General features: G+C 46.8%; 2 protein-coding genes across 2 annotated transcripts in view; one reads left to right on the top strand and one right to left on the bottom strand.

The window, feature by feature from the left end:
- The first annotated feature begins 203 nt into the window (after positions 1-203).
- myog (myogenin) lies at positions 204-3,532 on the top strand. The gene is given in 4 exon segments (XM_020483361.2): positions 204-545; positions 548-928; positions 2,306-2,405; positions 2,500-3,532. Coding segments are annotated over 4 exon segments (762 nt in total). The 5' UTR covers positions 204-389; the 3' UTR covers positions 2,625-3,532.
- Positions 3,533-3,614: 82 nt separating this feature from the next.
- The window catches only part of ppfia4 (PTPRF interacting protein alpha 4), a 108,736-nt gene continuing 98,387 nt past the window's right edge, over positions 3,615-13,963 (bottom strand). Inside the window, exons 18-28 of the mRNA XM_031823900.1 lie at positions 13,833-13,917; positions 13,484-13,565; positions 13,097-13,297; positions 12,702-12,764; positions 10,250-10,276; positions 9,840-10,015; positions 9,533-9,630; positions 8,542-8,717; positions 6,204-6,272; positions 5,868-6,057; positions 3,615-5,357 (exon numbers count right to left, since the gene is read on the bottom strand). Of these exons, the coding sequence (XP_031679760.1) occupies positions 5,308-5,357; positions 5,868-6,057; positions 6,204-6,272; positions 8,542-8,717; positions 9,533-9,630; positions 9,840-10,015; positions 10,250-10,276; positions 12,702-12,764; positions 13,097-13,297; positions 13,484-13,565; positions 13,833-13,917 (1,217 nt within the window). The 3' untranslated portion in view covers positions 3,615-5,307. The remainder of the gene's footprint in view (positions 5,358-5,867; positions 6,058-6,203; positions 6,273-8,541; positions 8,718-9,532; positions 9,631-9,839; positions 10,016-10,249; positions 10,277-12,701; positions 12,765-13,096; positions 13,298-13,483; positions 13,566-13,832; positions 13,918-13,963) is intronic.

Raw genomic sequence — 13,963 nt, 5'->3', positions numbered from 1 at the left:
CACACATATACACACAAACACACACACACATACATGCACACATACACACGTTCCTGAAGCCCTGGAGAGCAGGGCCCAACAGAGATGTGAAGTTTAGATGTGCAGCAACAGCTAAACGCCGTGTCAGGTTTCTCTGGGCTCGTGCTAAATTTAACCCTCTGATCCTGCAGCAGTCAGAGGGTTTAAATGCCAACCTGCAGTTGCTGCTCCACACCAGTTGTTCTCCACACATCTTCCTCTCTCCACTAACCCAGGCCAGAAGTGGGAGAGGCTCACTCACACACTCTCTCCAACAACACTCAGACCTAACACCCCTATAGAACACACACAGTAGAGCCCAGAGGAACCAAATCAGAGTCTTCGCCCCCTAAACTTCAGCATCGACCAGTATGGAACTTTTCGAGACCAACCCCTACTTCTTCCCCGACCAACGCTTCTACGAAGGGGGGGACAACTTCTACCAGTCCCGGCTGCCGGGTGGGTATGACCAGGGGGGCTACCAGGAGCGCGGGGGTTCCATGATGGGGCTTTGTGGGGGTCTATCCGGGGGGTTGGGGTAGGGTTGGGTGGAGGTATGGAGGACAAGGCAACCCCCTCTGGTCTCTCCCCCCACCCGGAGCCCCACTGCCCCGGCCAGTGCCTACCCTGGGCCTGCAAGCTGTGCAAACGCAAGACTGTGACCATGGACCGACGGAAAGCGGCCACAATGCGTGAGAAGAGGAGGCTGAAGAAGGTGAACGAGGCATTCGAGGCCCTGAAGAGGAGCACCCTGATGAACCCCAACCAGAGGTTGCCCAAGGTGGAGATCCTGAGGAGTGCCATCCAGTACATTGAGAGGCTGCAGGCACTTGTCTCCTCCCTCAACCAGCAGGAGAACGACCAGGGAACACAGGGCTTACAATACCGCACCGGACCTGCTCAACCCAGGGTGAGTTGGAGACAGGGACGCAGAGATGGACGGAGTGAGGGATGAAAGAACCACACCAACCTACAGTAGAGGTCTGGGAGAAAGAGCAAGGTAGAACGGAGGAGAGAGGGATGGAGGGAAGGAGGTTAACAGAGATACATGAGGATGGGAGTGGTTGAGGAGGAAGAGAAAGAATATGAGGAAAAGGCTAAATGAGAGAAAAGACGTGTATAAAGTGAGAGAGGGAATGACACAGTAGAAGAGAGAGGCGTCAAAGAGGGAGAGGCAGACTGGAGAGGGATGAAGGGAATGAGGAGTGAAGAAAGAGGGAGAGGCAGACTGGAGAGGGATGAAGGGAATGAGGAGTGAAGAAAGAGGGACCAGAGAAACGGATGCAAATGACATGGATGGGAATAATCGCCCCCAACATTTAGGAGATAATGTTATTTGAGTACATGTAGGCCTACAGGCATTAACAGTGCTTTAGGTAAGGCAGGTGTGGCGGTTGGGTGTGTTAGTTGTAAAGGCTTTTTATATGTCTGTGTGTGCTAGTGTGAGTCTGGTAGGAGGGTAGGTCTACGTCTGGTGTGTAAACTCTGATATATGGTGTTCGCCTCTCGTAGAATACAAGGTTTCAACAGAACAGTTCCAGAACAGAGCTCTTACATTCATTGACAGTTGTCATAGACAAGTGCCGCGGACAGAGCCCTCATCAAACCATCCACTAACAACACAGACAGAACAGCACTTAGAGGTATATTGAAACATTTCACCCTGGCGTGCGTGAATTCCCTTGGGAGTGCTGCTATGGCTATTGTTTTAAAAGACATGCTACATACATAATTTGTATACCTCATAAGTACTTCAAACACAGCACTCACCTAATCTTGATTTAGTTTCATCTTAACCTACCAGCTTTCAGAAACAGTTGCAATGGATAATGTGTTATGACACAGTAGTACAATCAATTATTCATGAAGTAATTGATGAAGCTGTGTGTGTAGTGAGTGGAGTTGTGGGTAGTGTAGTGTGTGTGCTTCACTTGGTAGAGCATGGCGCTTCCAATGCCAGGGTTGTGGGTTCGATTCCCATGGGGGACCAGTACGAAAAAATATGAAAATGTATGCACTCACTAATGTAGCGTCTGCTAAATGACAATAAAAAAAAAGACATTTGTTTGAGGAATCATTGAAAAAGAGACAGGCAACACCAGCTTCTTAGCTACGACAGACAACGATGATCAATAGTAGTGTGTGTTTGTCGTTGAGAGTAGCGTAGTGTGTGTGTATAGTTGTGAATGAGATGATGTGTGTGTCACTGGCATCGTCTGTGTGGGGTGGGGCGTGACGTGTCACATAAAGTGGGGTGAATGACAGTGCCTTGTCTCCATGGTAACAGGTGTCGTCGTCGAGTGAGCAGGGATCAGGCAGCACCTGCTGTAGCAGCCCAGAGTGGAGCAACACCTCAGACCACTGTACCCAGAGCTACAGCAACGAGGGTAAACACACAATGTATTACATTTCAGCAATGCACCCTGAACTTGTTGAAAATGTTAGCTGTTTTGACGCTCTCTCTCTCATGTCTCTCTCTAGACCTCCTGAGTGCAGACTCTCCAGAGCAGACTAACCTGCGCTCTCTGACGTCCATCGTGGACAGCATCACAGCAGCAGAGGGGGCTCCGCTGGCCTACCCTGTACCTGTGGACATTCCCAAATAAACCCAGAGCAGCAGACAGACATGTGTGCTGTTAACAGGTCCAATACATCACAAACCATCTTTTTTTACTCCCTTCCATGAGGAGGTAGTCACTGATGGGATATAACTGGATAGGTGAAAGCCATGCAGCGAAACCTACTGTACATTCCACCTATCCAAGCATGTTAGATCAGTGACTACTTCAATGAAGGGAGGAAAGAAGGCCAGGCCCTGTGTGTCCCAGCTAGTTGCAAGCTAGCACTTGGACACCACACAGCACCATACACACCCACACATCACACAACACCATACACACCAACATAGGCCAGGAGGTTTTTCCAGGACTAACTCCTGGCCCTAACCTAAAGCCCTCACACCTCTTCCAGGCCTGAGGCCTTATTCCCTACCTACCAAACCCTGTGGTCCACGTCTCCCTACCAGTAGGTTACAGGTCAGATCCTAACCTGAGAACCCACTGACATCAATCTATGCATGTTTTAGGTCAAAAATCCAATTCCCTGTTTGGATCTCAAGTTAGAACTGAGGCCCTAAGTGCCACTGGAAAGGAGCAACGAGAATTATGGTTTATGACTTAATGCAGAAAAATATATGTTTCCTCCTTTTCTAAATCTTTCCCTGATCTATCTTGCATTCTGTTTGCGTGTGTTATGCTTAAAAACATTAGTTTATTATTCGTGGGGCCAATATGTACCATGGCAGTTTTGACCAATGCATCTGCTTAATTTAAACTGGTAATGAATGCTAGTGATGTAAATACGTTCCGTTTTCTACAGAGTGGTTTTGCTCATTTTATTTTCTATTTTTTTGCTAACTTATTTTTGAGTTTTATAATAAAGATTGTTGTGTATTTGTAGATGTCCCAAGAAGTGATGTTTCTGTCTAAACTTGCATTAAAGACCATTTTCAATACTTGGCCGCAGTTAACGTCTTAACATACAAGCACATACTTGCATGCCAACCATCACCTCAAAATGAACACACAACATCAACATTTATCTTTACAAAAAACAGCTTTACTTATGTCTATAGTGTCATAAATACAATACACTTTTTAAATAGCCAAATAATAAAATCTTGATTTGTCAGCATCATTTCACACCTGGAATAAATACACACACAGTACTCGTAGCTGCCACAGTAACACATTACATCTTTTAGACACCTTTAAAACATTGGCTGTAAAATCAAAAGAAATACACCCATCCAACACTTCACTAGTTCACTGACAGAGCTCTCTCATTGGAGGAGAGGAGGTCATACACACAACACGTGCTAGTGCTCGGGCAGCATCATTGGCCACTTTCACATCCCCATGGCAACTGGACAGGAAAGGGGCGGCAGGGGAAAAGTCCATATATGGCATCATCACTGTCTCTGTCAGGTGTCCTGTTTGTGAGGATTTTCGTTTGGCTGATGCCTAGCAGCAATTTACTGTTTGATTTGAAACGAAGTAGAGAAAAACAACACCATCCATCCATGGAGGTTGGTCTAGGGTTTGGCTTTCGTAACATGCTGTTTCCCTTAAGTCTCAAATATTGGAGCCTATTGCTTTCACTTACACACACAGCTCATCCTGTATCCTCTCATATCTACAGGATCACCTACTCTACTCATGGTAGCTACATCAGTGTCAAATAGAGGAAGGAAACAAGTGGAGATAGGAAAGAGCAGGAGGAAAGGAGAAAAGGAGATGGGAAAGGAGGATAGGAGATATGAAAAGAGAGAAGGAAAGTAGGGGATAAAAGGCAGGAAAGGTAACTGAACCGTTTAGGTCTGGACCCAAGAACCTGTGGCTGAGAATCATAGTAGTAGTATCACATAGAGTAACAGGCCCCTGCTTAGTGAGTCCTTCATATAACTCCAGACACTGACAGCATATAAGACACACAGAGGTCCAACACACAAATAGAACAGTCACCACCGAATACAGGGCATTGGGTTTCATACAGCAATGATATTATAATATTCTCCATATATAATTCCAATATATATATTTATATATATTTATATAAAAAAACATATGTCATCCATTTTATTTACAGAGAGACAATAAATGATTAATACCTTGCATAACCGAGGGGACGACGTGTAGGTGGAAAACACCCAGGAGCTAGAGTAGAGTTAGACTAGAACCCACAAATTAGCAATTAGGTCTAGAACCCACAGAGTAGGAATTAGGACTAGAACCCAGAGATTCGGAATTAGGACTAGAACCCACAGAGTAGGAATTAGGACTAGTACTCACAGATTCGGAATTAGGACTAGAACCCACAGAGTAGGAATTAGGACTAGTACTCACAGATTCGGAATTAGGACTAGAACCCACAGAGTAGGAATTAGGACTAGTACTCACAGATTCGGAATTAGGACTAGAACCCACAGAGTAGGAATTAGGAATAGAACCCACAGATAAAGAATTAGGACTAGAACCGACATATTAGGAATTAGGACTATGCGGGAGCACGACACCACAACAACAAGGCTACTAGGGGTACTGGGTTTACTGGGAATAGCAACTGGGCCGAGTCTCCTTTACAGCAGCGAGTGTGGCAATGAGCACGCTCAGAGTTCAAAGGTCAAAAAGTCAGAGGTCACCTCCGAATTGCACGTGTCCCACGGAGAAGGTGAGAGGTGACGCTGGATACAGGTCCCTTAACGTCAAGATCTCTCCCAAATTTGGCATGTCACTCTCGAAAGGCCGCAAGCATGTGTCCATACAGGTCATGGGAATAAACTGAGAGAGATACAAAGGAAGACAGAAGGAGAAAGCGAGGGAGAGAAAGAAAGAGGGAGAGAGAGAGGGTTGGCAACTGGGGTGGAACTAGCATAAGGTTTCCCTAAACCTTTTGTTAGCATTTCTCAGTCAGGAATAGGCTAGGATATCTTACCTGTTAACGTTAGCTCCTGTTAGTAAGTGGAGTGGAGTTAGCATGAGTACGTCCGTACAGCAGAGGGGTCGAGTCTCTGGGGAGCCGGGGGAGGAGCTAGACAGTGTGTGGCAGAAGTGGGCGTGGCCGAGCGGGACAGAGAGGAGACAGCGTGCAGTGAGACAGGCAAAGCAAAGAGACCCTCACACACGCATGAATGCCCTCACACACATCAAGCGTTAAGATGAAATAATTTTGTGGCTGTTATTGTTAGGGCTTGCATTGTCAGTGAATCGCAAAACACACTCAAATCACATCCACACGACTGCAAATCATTTAACTACGACCTCGCAGTACCCCTTTCCAAAAACACACACCTTCTGGTTGCAGCTGTTTCCTGGGCACCAGGGCCATGGACGGTGGGGGCATGGACATGGAGGGCATACGGAACCCAGCGGGCAGTGTTTCCATGGAGCCCGCCATCATGCCCATTCCCCCTCCTCCCTCCCGCGCTCGGAAACGCTTACGCCACGATGGAGAGCGGCGGAACGTCTTATCATCCCCACTCTACACAGAGAGAGAAAGAGAGAAAGTAAACAAACAAACAGCCATGTAAAAGCAATCAAAGTGGTTATAAAGAAACAGAATCCATATTTCACAGGAAGACGGCAAAACTGAAACACTTGTGGGTCCATTATTTCCTTGTTACTCACCTCCTCCAGTCTGCGGTCAGTACCCAGGGCCAGGACGTTGTTGAACTCTCTCTCCAGAACCTGCCGAGCCTGGCGCACACACACACAGCATATAGATATACAGCATTTATACAACGGGTGGGTCTAATCCTGAATGCTGATTGGTTAAAAGTGCAATCCATCCCGTCTATTCCACAAGTTATCACCGGCTAAATCTGTCGTGGTAAAATGCCTATTTACTCTGTTCCATCTGACAGCGCAATCCACTGTCTCATCAGCCCAGCCAGGCAATTTATATACTTTATCTCCACTATCAAATGCATCTAGACATTATCTCACATTTCTTTTAGACAACAGCTGAGATTTGTATAAACCTTAGTGTCTGTCTCTCCGACATTTGCAGCATTGTTTCAATTTTCAAATTTGATCTCCAACTGTCCTACAGTAATGAACGTGTAGGGGTGGGTCAAGAGTTGGGACGAAAGAGAAAGGCAGGCAGCGTTTCTCAGCCAGTCGAAATCATGAATCAGCTGGCATCATTTGTATGTATATATACAAAGAAATGTCAATTGAAAAAAGGTCAAACGAAACCAAATGCAGCTAGTTTGCAGTCTTCCCAGCTTCAGTTTGAAGTTATTGTGTTAGCTGTGTTGTTGGCTAGCTCCTCTGAACAACAGTGTCCTGACGAGAGAGCACATTTTCTATGCCTGGTGAAATCGTGCCTCATTAGCTCATTGTTATGGATGATTCCAAATAAATGTCACTAGAAAACAACTTAAACAAATGCAACTACTGTTGTTGATTTTTCTTCACTGATTGGCGTGACTCTAAGTTAGCCGTAGTTGGCTAGCTAGCAAGCAAAGGGATAAGAATGTTTCCAACCAGAATGGCAACCGAACCAATAGAACGAATGACCAGCCGGCTTGGGTAGCAACCCTAGATTTGTTTCGGGACTATATCTTTCGGAAGGATGAAATAGTATGACAAAAGTTATCAAAATAAAGTTTTTAATTCAAATATGTCAATCATTGTTTGAAAATGTTGTTAACTCATTGTATAAAAGTGATAATGTTTTCGAAGCCGGTGGAGGATATATTGGCATGGTTTGCCAGCCCGAGACGAACTCCCGTGCCAATATATCCTCCAAACACCAGCTTTTCCGGCATTATCACTTAAATAGACAGCTGGCGTTACTCCTAGATCTGTGGCAGTCATGAGATTTTGTCAGCCGGTAGGTAATTGTCATGCAAATGACTGCCGGTCTCACGGTAATTGACCGTTATTTAACATAAACATGTTTAGCATCTCCGGGCTTCCACACCACAGAAATTTTACTGGTAAACTCATGAGTACACTACAATAATTTCCATTGTAATGCAGAATGTTCATTCAAATAATACTAACTAATGTGGCTCATGCAATGGAATGTCGTTTTTGTAGTGCCAGTTGAGTTGAATCAACAAATCACAGCGCAGACTGATGGGTATACTTCCTGCTTTTACATCCTTCTTTTACTTCCTGCTTTGCTCCAATGGGTGCACTCAAAATGGCTACAAGTCCACCCATTATGTCATCATTGACTTGACTGGGGACGTCCGTTCTATTATGTGTAGGCCAACTGTAGGACGGTGAGAACAGCAGTAACGTTATGGCTAGCCTCAATAAACCTAGTTTCTCTCGGTTTGATGCATTCAAGTCAGGTACTATGTAATCGGATGGAATGATAAATATCTAGTAAGAAGTTAGTCTAGCGCAAGATAACAGTGGTTGCAGTCTCTCCCTCCATGCCTGCTCTGGTGTTCCGAGCCTCCAGTGTCTTACTCACACACACACACACTCGGCCTCTGCTCCCTAATAGTCTAGAGCTGCTCGCTCTGTGCCTCTCTCTCTCTCCCTTTCTCTACAGCTCTGTTTTAATAAAGTAGCAAAACAATGGGCTTTTCTGCTGCTTCCCTCACTCAGATCGGACCGGTTGTCTTGTAGGTCCTTTCAGAACGGGTTTTAAAAATGTATTTATGCATATTTGGGGGCTTCCCGTGTCCATTTCCAAACAGGAGCACTAATTCTCATCATCATTTGTCCTCATCATTCAGATTATTCACATTTAACCATGAAGTGTTTAGAGAGTAATTAGATGGACAATAGAGCACTAAGTACCAGGCAATTAGCGTTTGGTAAACTACCCATCAGCGGCATTCATTTGAGCAGTTTTGAACGCTCAAATGAATGCCAACGGTCACAGGGAATTTGACTGGGTCATGACTCGTGACTGGTGTGGCGGTAATATGCTAACTGTGACAGCCCTAGTCATTCCTACACAGCGCTAGTCCCTCGACCAAGGGTGTGTGTCTGTGTGTACCTGCGTGTTCTGCATGGGGATCTGCAGTATGAGAGCCAGGCTGCTGTAGTCGAAGGTCTCATCCAGAGCAATGAGAGCCCCGTGGACTCCACTCTCCATCAGGTTGGTATTGTAGTCCTTCAGACCTATACTCTGGACCCAGTGCACTACCTGCTCATTGGTCCACACTAACGCATCTACAGAGAGGGGGGAGGGGGTATGGAAAGAGGGGGAGAAGAGAGAGAGACGGGAGAGGCATAGACAGAGAGAGACAGAGAGAGCTGTATTACTATCACAGCATATAGACCAGTGCATCTAATAAACAGACAGAGAATATCATATCAGAAGTATTCACACTCCAATAGTGTACTCTCAATGGCATACTGCCTTTGTTCTGAATAAGCACAGCTGTCACCCAGCTTTTTCAGAGAGGAACAGGCGGTGTGTGTGTGTGTGTGTGAGGAGGGGGGCTTCTGATGTGACAGGACAGCTGAGTCAAGTTCATATGCAGTGCTGAAGGTCATAAGGTAGCAAAGCTTTAGCTGGCTCTCTGTGTGTGTGTGTTCATGTGCTTGTGCATGCGCGTGCGTGTGTGTTCGTGTGCATGCGTGTGTGTGCATGTGTGTGTGTTCGTGTGTGTGTGTGTGTGTGTGTATGTGTGTGTGTGTGTGTGTGTGTGTGTGTGTGTCCGTGTGCGTGTGTGTTCGTGTGCGTGCGTGCGTGCGTGCGTGTGTGTGTGTGGAGATCGCAGTAAAAGGCTCAGCTGTCCATACATAGAGCTCCAACCCTCTTAAATCCCGTGTGGCTCAGTTGGTAGAGCATGGTGCTTGCAACTCCAGGGTTGTTAGTTTGATTCCCATGGGGGACCAGTATGAAAATGTATGAACTCACTACTGTAAGTAGCTCTGGATAAGAGTGTCTGCTAAATGACTGTGTCTGCAGACCACTGAGACAGGATCTCACATGATGACATTTATAATGAGAGATCCTGTCTATGAGTATGGATGATTACCTTTCATGTCGTGCATGCTCTCCTCTCTACGACGGTCCAGGTCTTTCCTGTCGTAATTGAGTCTCTTCAAGCACATAATCCCATACTGCAGACTGGCCCTGATACACACAATATTATTTGTGAATGTTCTATTCCCACATTTTTATGGGTTAAATGTCATTGTTGACTGCACAAATTGAATACATATGTCATCACTTTTATGCCTATTTTTCCTATATTGATATTGAAAGTGTAGCATGGCAGCTCCTAAGAACGGTTGCTGTTGCCGTGGTGGCTGGCTGGCTGGCTGGTTACCATGGTGACTGACCTGTGGAAGCTGTCAACCATCTTGAGGTGGGTGCGGAGGTCTTTCTTGGTGAGGTGGTCCAGCATGCGGGCGTCCACCAGACACTCCATGAAGTAGGAGCGGTACTGAGGCAGACCCAGGCTGGGCAGCCACTCATTACCGATCCACTCATGGTTCATATCCCCGTATGCCAGAGTCTGTGTGTCAGGAGGGACACAGTTAGTGAGTATGTTTGGCTGAGATTAGATACAATTGAGAGGTTCATCTGTGTACGTGGATTAACCAAAAGGGTAGGCGTGTGTGTATGTGTGTATGTGTGTGTGTGTGTGTGTGTGGTCTGAGACTGTGCTCTCTGTGACATGGTGACAACCCCCCTGGCTCAGGTAATTGTTGTGATAACAACGACAGGTGTTAGTGGGAGGAGTTCTCACCTGAGCCCAGCTGCCCTCCTCATTCTCCTGAGTGATTGACAGCGTGGCAGAGACAGGACAGATTGGGTTAGACGCATGCACACAGTTAGCTAATGCTAATCACACACTGAGCTCTACAAATCTCTCCCTCGCCCTCCATTTGGCAACTCTGACCACAACTCTCTCCTCCTGATTCCTTCTTACAAGCAAAAATTAAAGCAGGAAGCACCAGTGACCAGTGACTCGGTCTATAAAAAAGTGGTCAGATGAAGCAGATACTAAACTACAGGACTGTTTTGCTATCACAGACTGGAATATGTTCCGGGATTCTTCCGATGAAATTGAGGAATACACCACATCAGTCACTGGCTTTATCAATAAGTGCATCGAGGACGTCGTCCCCACAGTGACTGTACTTACATACCCCAACCGGAAGCCATGGATTACAGGCAACATTCGCACTGAGCTAAAGGGTAGAGCTGCCGCTTTCAAGGAGCGGAACTCTAATCAGGAAGCTTATAAGAAATCCCGCTATTCCCTCCGACGAACGATCAAACAGGCAAAGCGTCAATACAGGACTAAGATTGAATCGTACTACACCGGCTCCGACGCTCGTCGGATGTGACAGGACTTGCAAACTATTACAGACTACAAAGGGAAGCACAGCCTAGAGCTTCCCAGTGGCACGAGCCAACCAGACAAGCTAAATAACTTCTATGCTCTCTTCGAGGCAAGTAATACTGAAACATGCATGAGAGCATCAGCTGTACCGGACGACTGTGTGATCACGCTCTTCGCAACCGATGTGAGTAAGACCTTTAAACAGGTCAACATTCACAAGGCTGCAGGTCCAGATGGATTACCAGGACGTGTACTCCGAGCATGCGCTGACCAACTGGCAAGTGTCTTCACTGACATTTTTAACCTCTCCCTGTCTGAGTCTGTAATACCAACATGTTTCAAGCAGACCGCCATAGTCCCTGTGCCCAAGAACACTAAGGTAACCTGCCTAAAAGACTACTAATCCGTAGCACTCACGTCTGTAGACATGAAATGCTTTGAAAGGCTGGTCATGGCTCTCATCAACACCATTATCCCAGAAACCGTCCAATTTGCACACCGCCCCAACACAGATCCACAGATGACGCCATCTCTATTGCACTCCACACTGCCCTTTCCCACAGAAGGAACACCTATGTGAGAATGCTATTCATTGACTACAGCACAGCGTTCAACACCATAGTGCCCTCAAAGCTGATCAATAAGTTAAGGACCCTGGGACCAAACTTCTCCCTCTGCAACTGGATCTTGGACTTCCTGATGGGCCGCCCCCAGGTGGTGAGAGTAGGTAACAACACATCCAACACGCTGATCCTCAACACAGAGGCCCCCCAGGGGTGCTTGCTCAGTCCCCTCCTGTATTCCATGTTCATTCATGACTGCATGGCCAGGCACGACTCCAACATCATTAAGATTGCAGATGACGCAACAGTGGTAGGCCTGATCACTGATCACTGACAATGATGAGACTATAGGGAGGTCAGAGACCTGACCATGTGGTGCAAGGACAACAACCTCTCCCTCAACATGATCAAGACAAAGGAGATGATTGTGGACCACAGGAAAAGGAGGCCCGAGCACGCCCCCATTCTCATCGACAGGGCTGCAGCGGAGCAGGTTTGAGAGCGTCAAGTTCCTTGGCGTCGACATCACCAACAAACTAACATGGTCCAAGCTCACCAAGACAGTTGTGAAGAGGGCACGACAAAACCTATTCCCCCTCAGGAGACTGAAAAGATTTGGCATGGGTCCTCAGATCCTGAAAAGGTTTTACAGCTGCACCATCGAGAGCATCCTGATCGGTTGCATCTCTGCCTGGTATGGCAACATAATTACCTCAATTACCTCGACACTGGTGCCTCCGCACATTGACACATTGACTCTGTACCGGTACACCCTGTATATTTTGCACCACCATTGTTATTTACTGCTGCTCTTGAATTATTTGTTATTCTTATCCCTTACTTTCTTTTAGATATTTTCTTAAAACAGCATTGTTGGTTAAGTAAAATTTGATGTACATTTTTTGAGTGATCTGAGTCCCATGCACCAATGTAACCGACCAGGTACTGAACCCAGGAAAGCCCTATGGAGAGATGGATCAACTTTAACACCAGAATGCTGAGACATAATTCATCACAACACACCCAACACAACCTAACAGACAACCAGCATAAATCTACACACAATAACCCATCAAAACAACAGAGCCTAATATGGTGCACCAAAGACATGCTAACCCAGGCACAAACAAGGAGGCAGTATGCGTTGTAGTTGTAGGAGGCTGGGGATGAGCGTTTGCAGAAGCAGGCATATGTGTAGCACAGCGGGGCAGAGTGTGTGTGGGTGTGTGATGTGTGTGGTGTGTGTGGTGTGTGTGTGGTGGGGAGGGGGTCACACAGATGGCACTGACCGCTTTAGTGGAGGAAGCCAGGTTCTCCATCTCTTCATGGGTTAACCACACATTTCCGGAGGACTGTGCAGAGAGGGAGAGCACGCACGAGCACGCACACACAATTACAGACAGACAACAAAGAAAAGCACGCACACACGCATACAGTGTCTGTAGTGAGAGGGAGTGTGTCAGGCAGGCAGTATCTGGCACACTGTTGAGACAGTAGGTTTCCCGCTCCACCCCATGCAGCACAGTGGACAGAGTGAAGAGTACTGTCAACTCCAAAAGCACTATCATTACAGGGTCAGTGAAGTGACAGGTGATGGGCAGTGTGTGTGTATGTATGTACCATGAGCGGTACAAAGAGGCTGTGTGTGTGTGTGTGTGTGATGTGTGTGTGTGTGTGTTTGTACCGTTCTAGAGGTGAGCGGGGCAGAGGGACTGGTGAGGGACACCATCTCCTGGATGGCCAGTCTCAGTTTGAGGCGGTGCAGGGGGTTACTGATGCCAATCTCCCTCTGGATCTCTGTGTCCGACAGGGCCGACATGATGGCACCGCTCTTCACGTTGGCACGACACGCTGCCACGTACCAGGCGGGCATCCCCACCCACAACTACATTGGTGAGAGAGGGCATCATCTTCATCATCACCACCACCATCAACATCATAATCACACACAGTATAACACTCCAGGTGATTATATGGTAGGACAAGGTTAAGGTAGAGTAGGGTTTAGGGGAATCTGGAGGATAGGGTAAGGTTGTGGTGGAGGTTAGGGGTCAGGGGTTAGAGGTTATACCTCTAGCCAGGAGACCACAGTTGGTCCATCCCACTGAGCGAAGGGCAGTCCTCTCCTCCTGGCCTCCTCTAGCAGCTCATGTCTGACACAGAGACAGGGGAGAGATAGAAACAGGGAGAAAGAGGGAGTGAGAGTGAGAGAAAGAGAGAGGAGAGTAAACAACTAATGTTGGCATGGCCTCTGGAGCACATGAATGTTTTATTCTACTACGGAACAGAGTGAGGCCAGGGTTTCACAGCTTCCAAAATGTATTCACAATTCAACTGACAGAGACACCACCAATTGACCTTGCATTTAGACGGAAAGAGAAAGAGAGTGTGTGTATGAGAGTGGTAGGTAAAGGTCTTACTTCTTCTTCATCCTGCGGTCTCTCTCTGCCTGCGTGCCCAGCTTGCCCAGAGTCATGGTGTCTCCGATGCTCATCTCAAAGTCTACTGAGACACACAACACAACAGACATAGCATCACTCACACATACCAG

The sequence above is a fragment of the Oncorhynchus kisutch genome, linkage group LG5, assembly GCF_002021735.2.
Source record: "Oncorhynchus kisutch isolate 150728-3 linkage group LG5, Okis_V2, whole genome shotgun sequence".
Lineage (NCBI taxonomy): Eukaryota > Metazoa > Chordata > Actinopteri > Salmoniformes > Salmonidae > Oncorhynchus > Oncorhynchus kisutch.
Note: the sequence above shows the minus strand (reverse complement) of the source record. Positions and strands in the feature narration are given on the sequence as shown.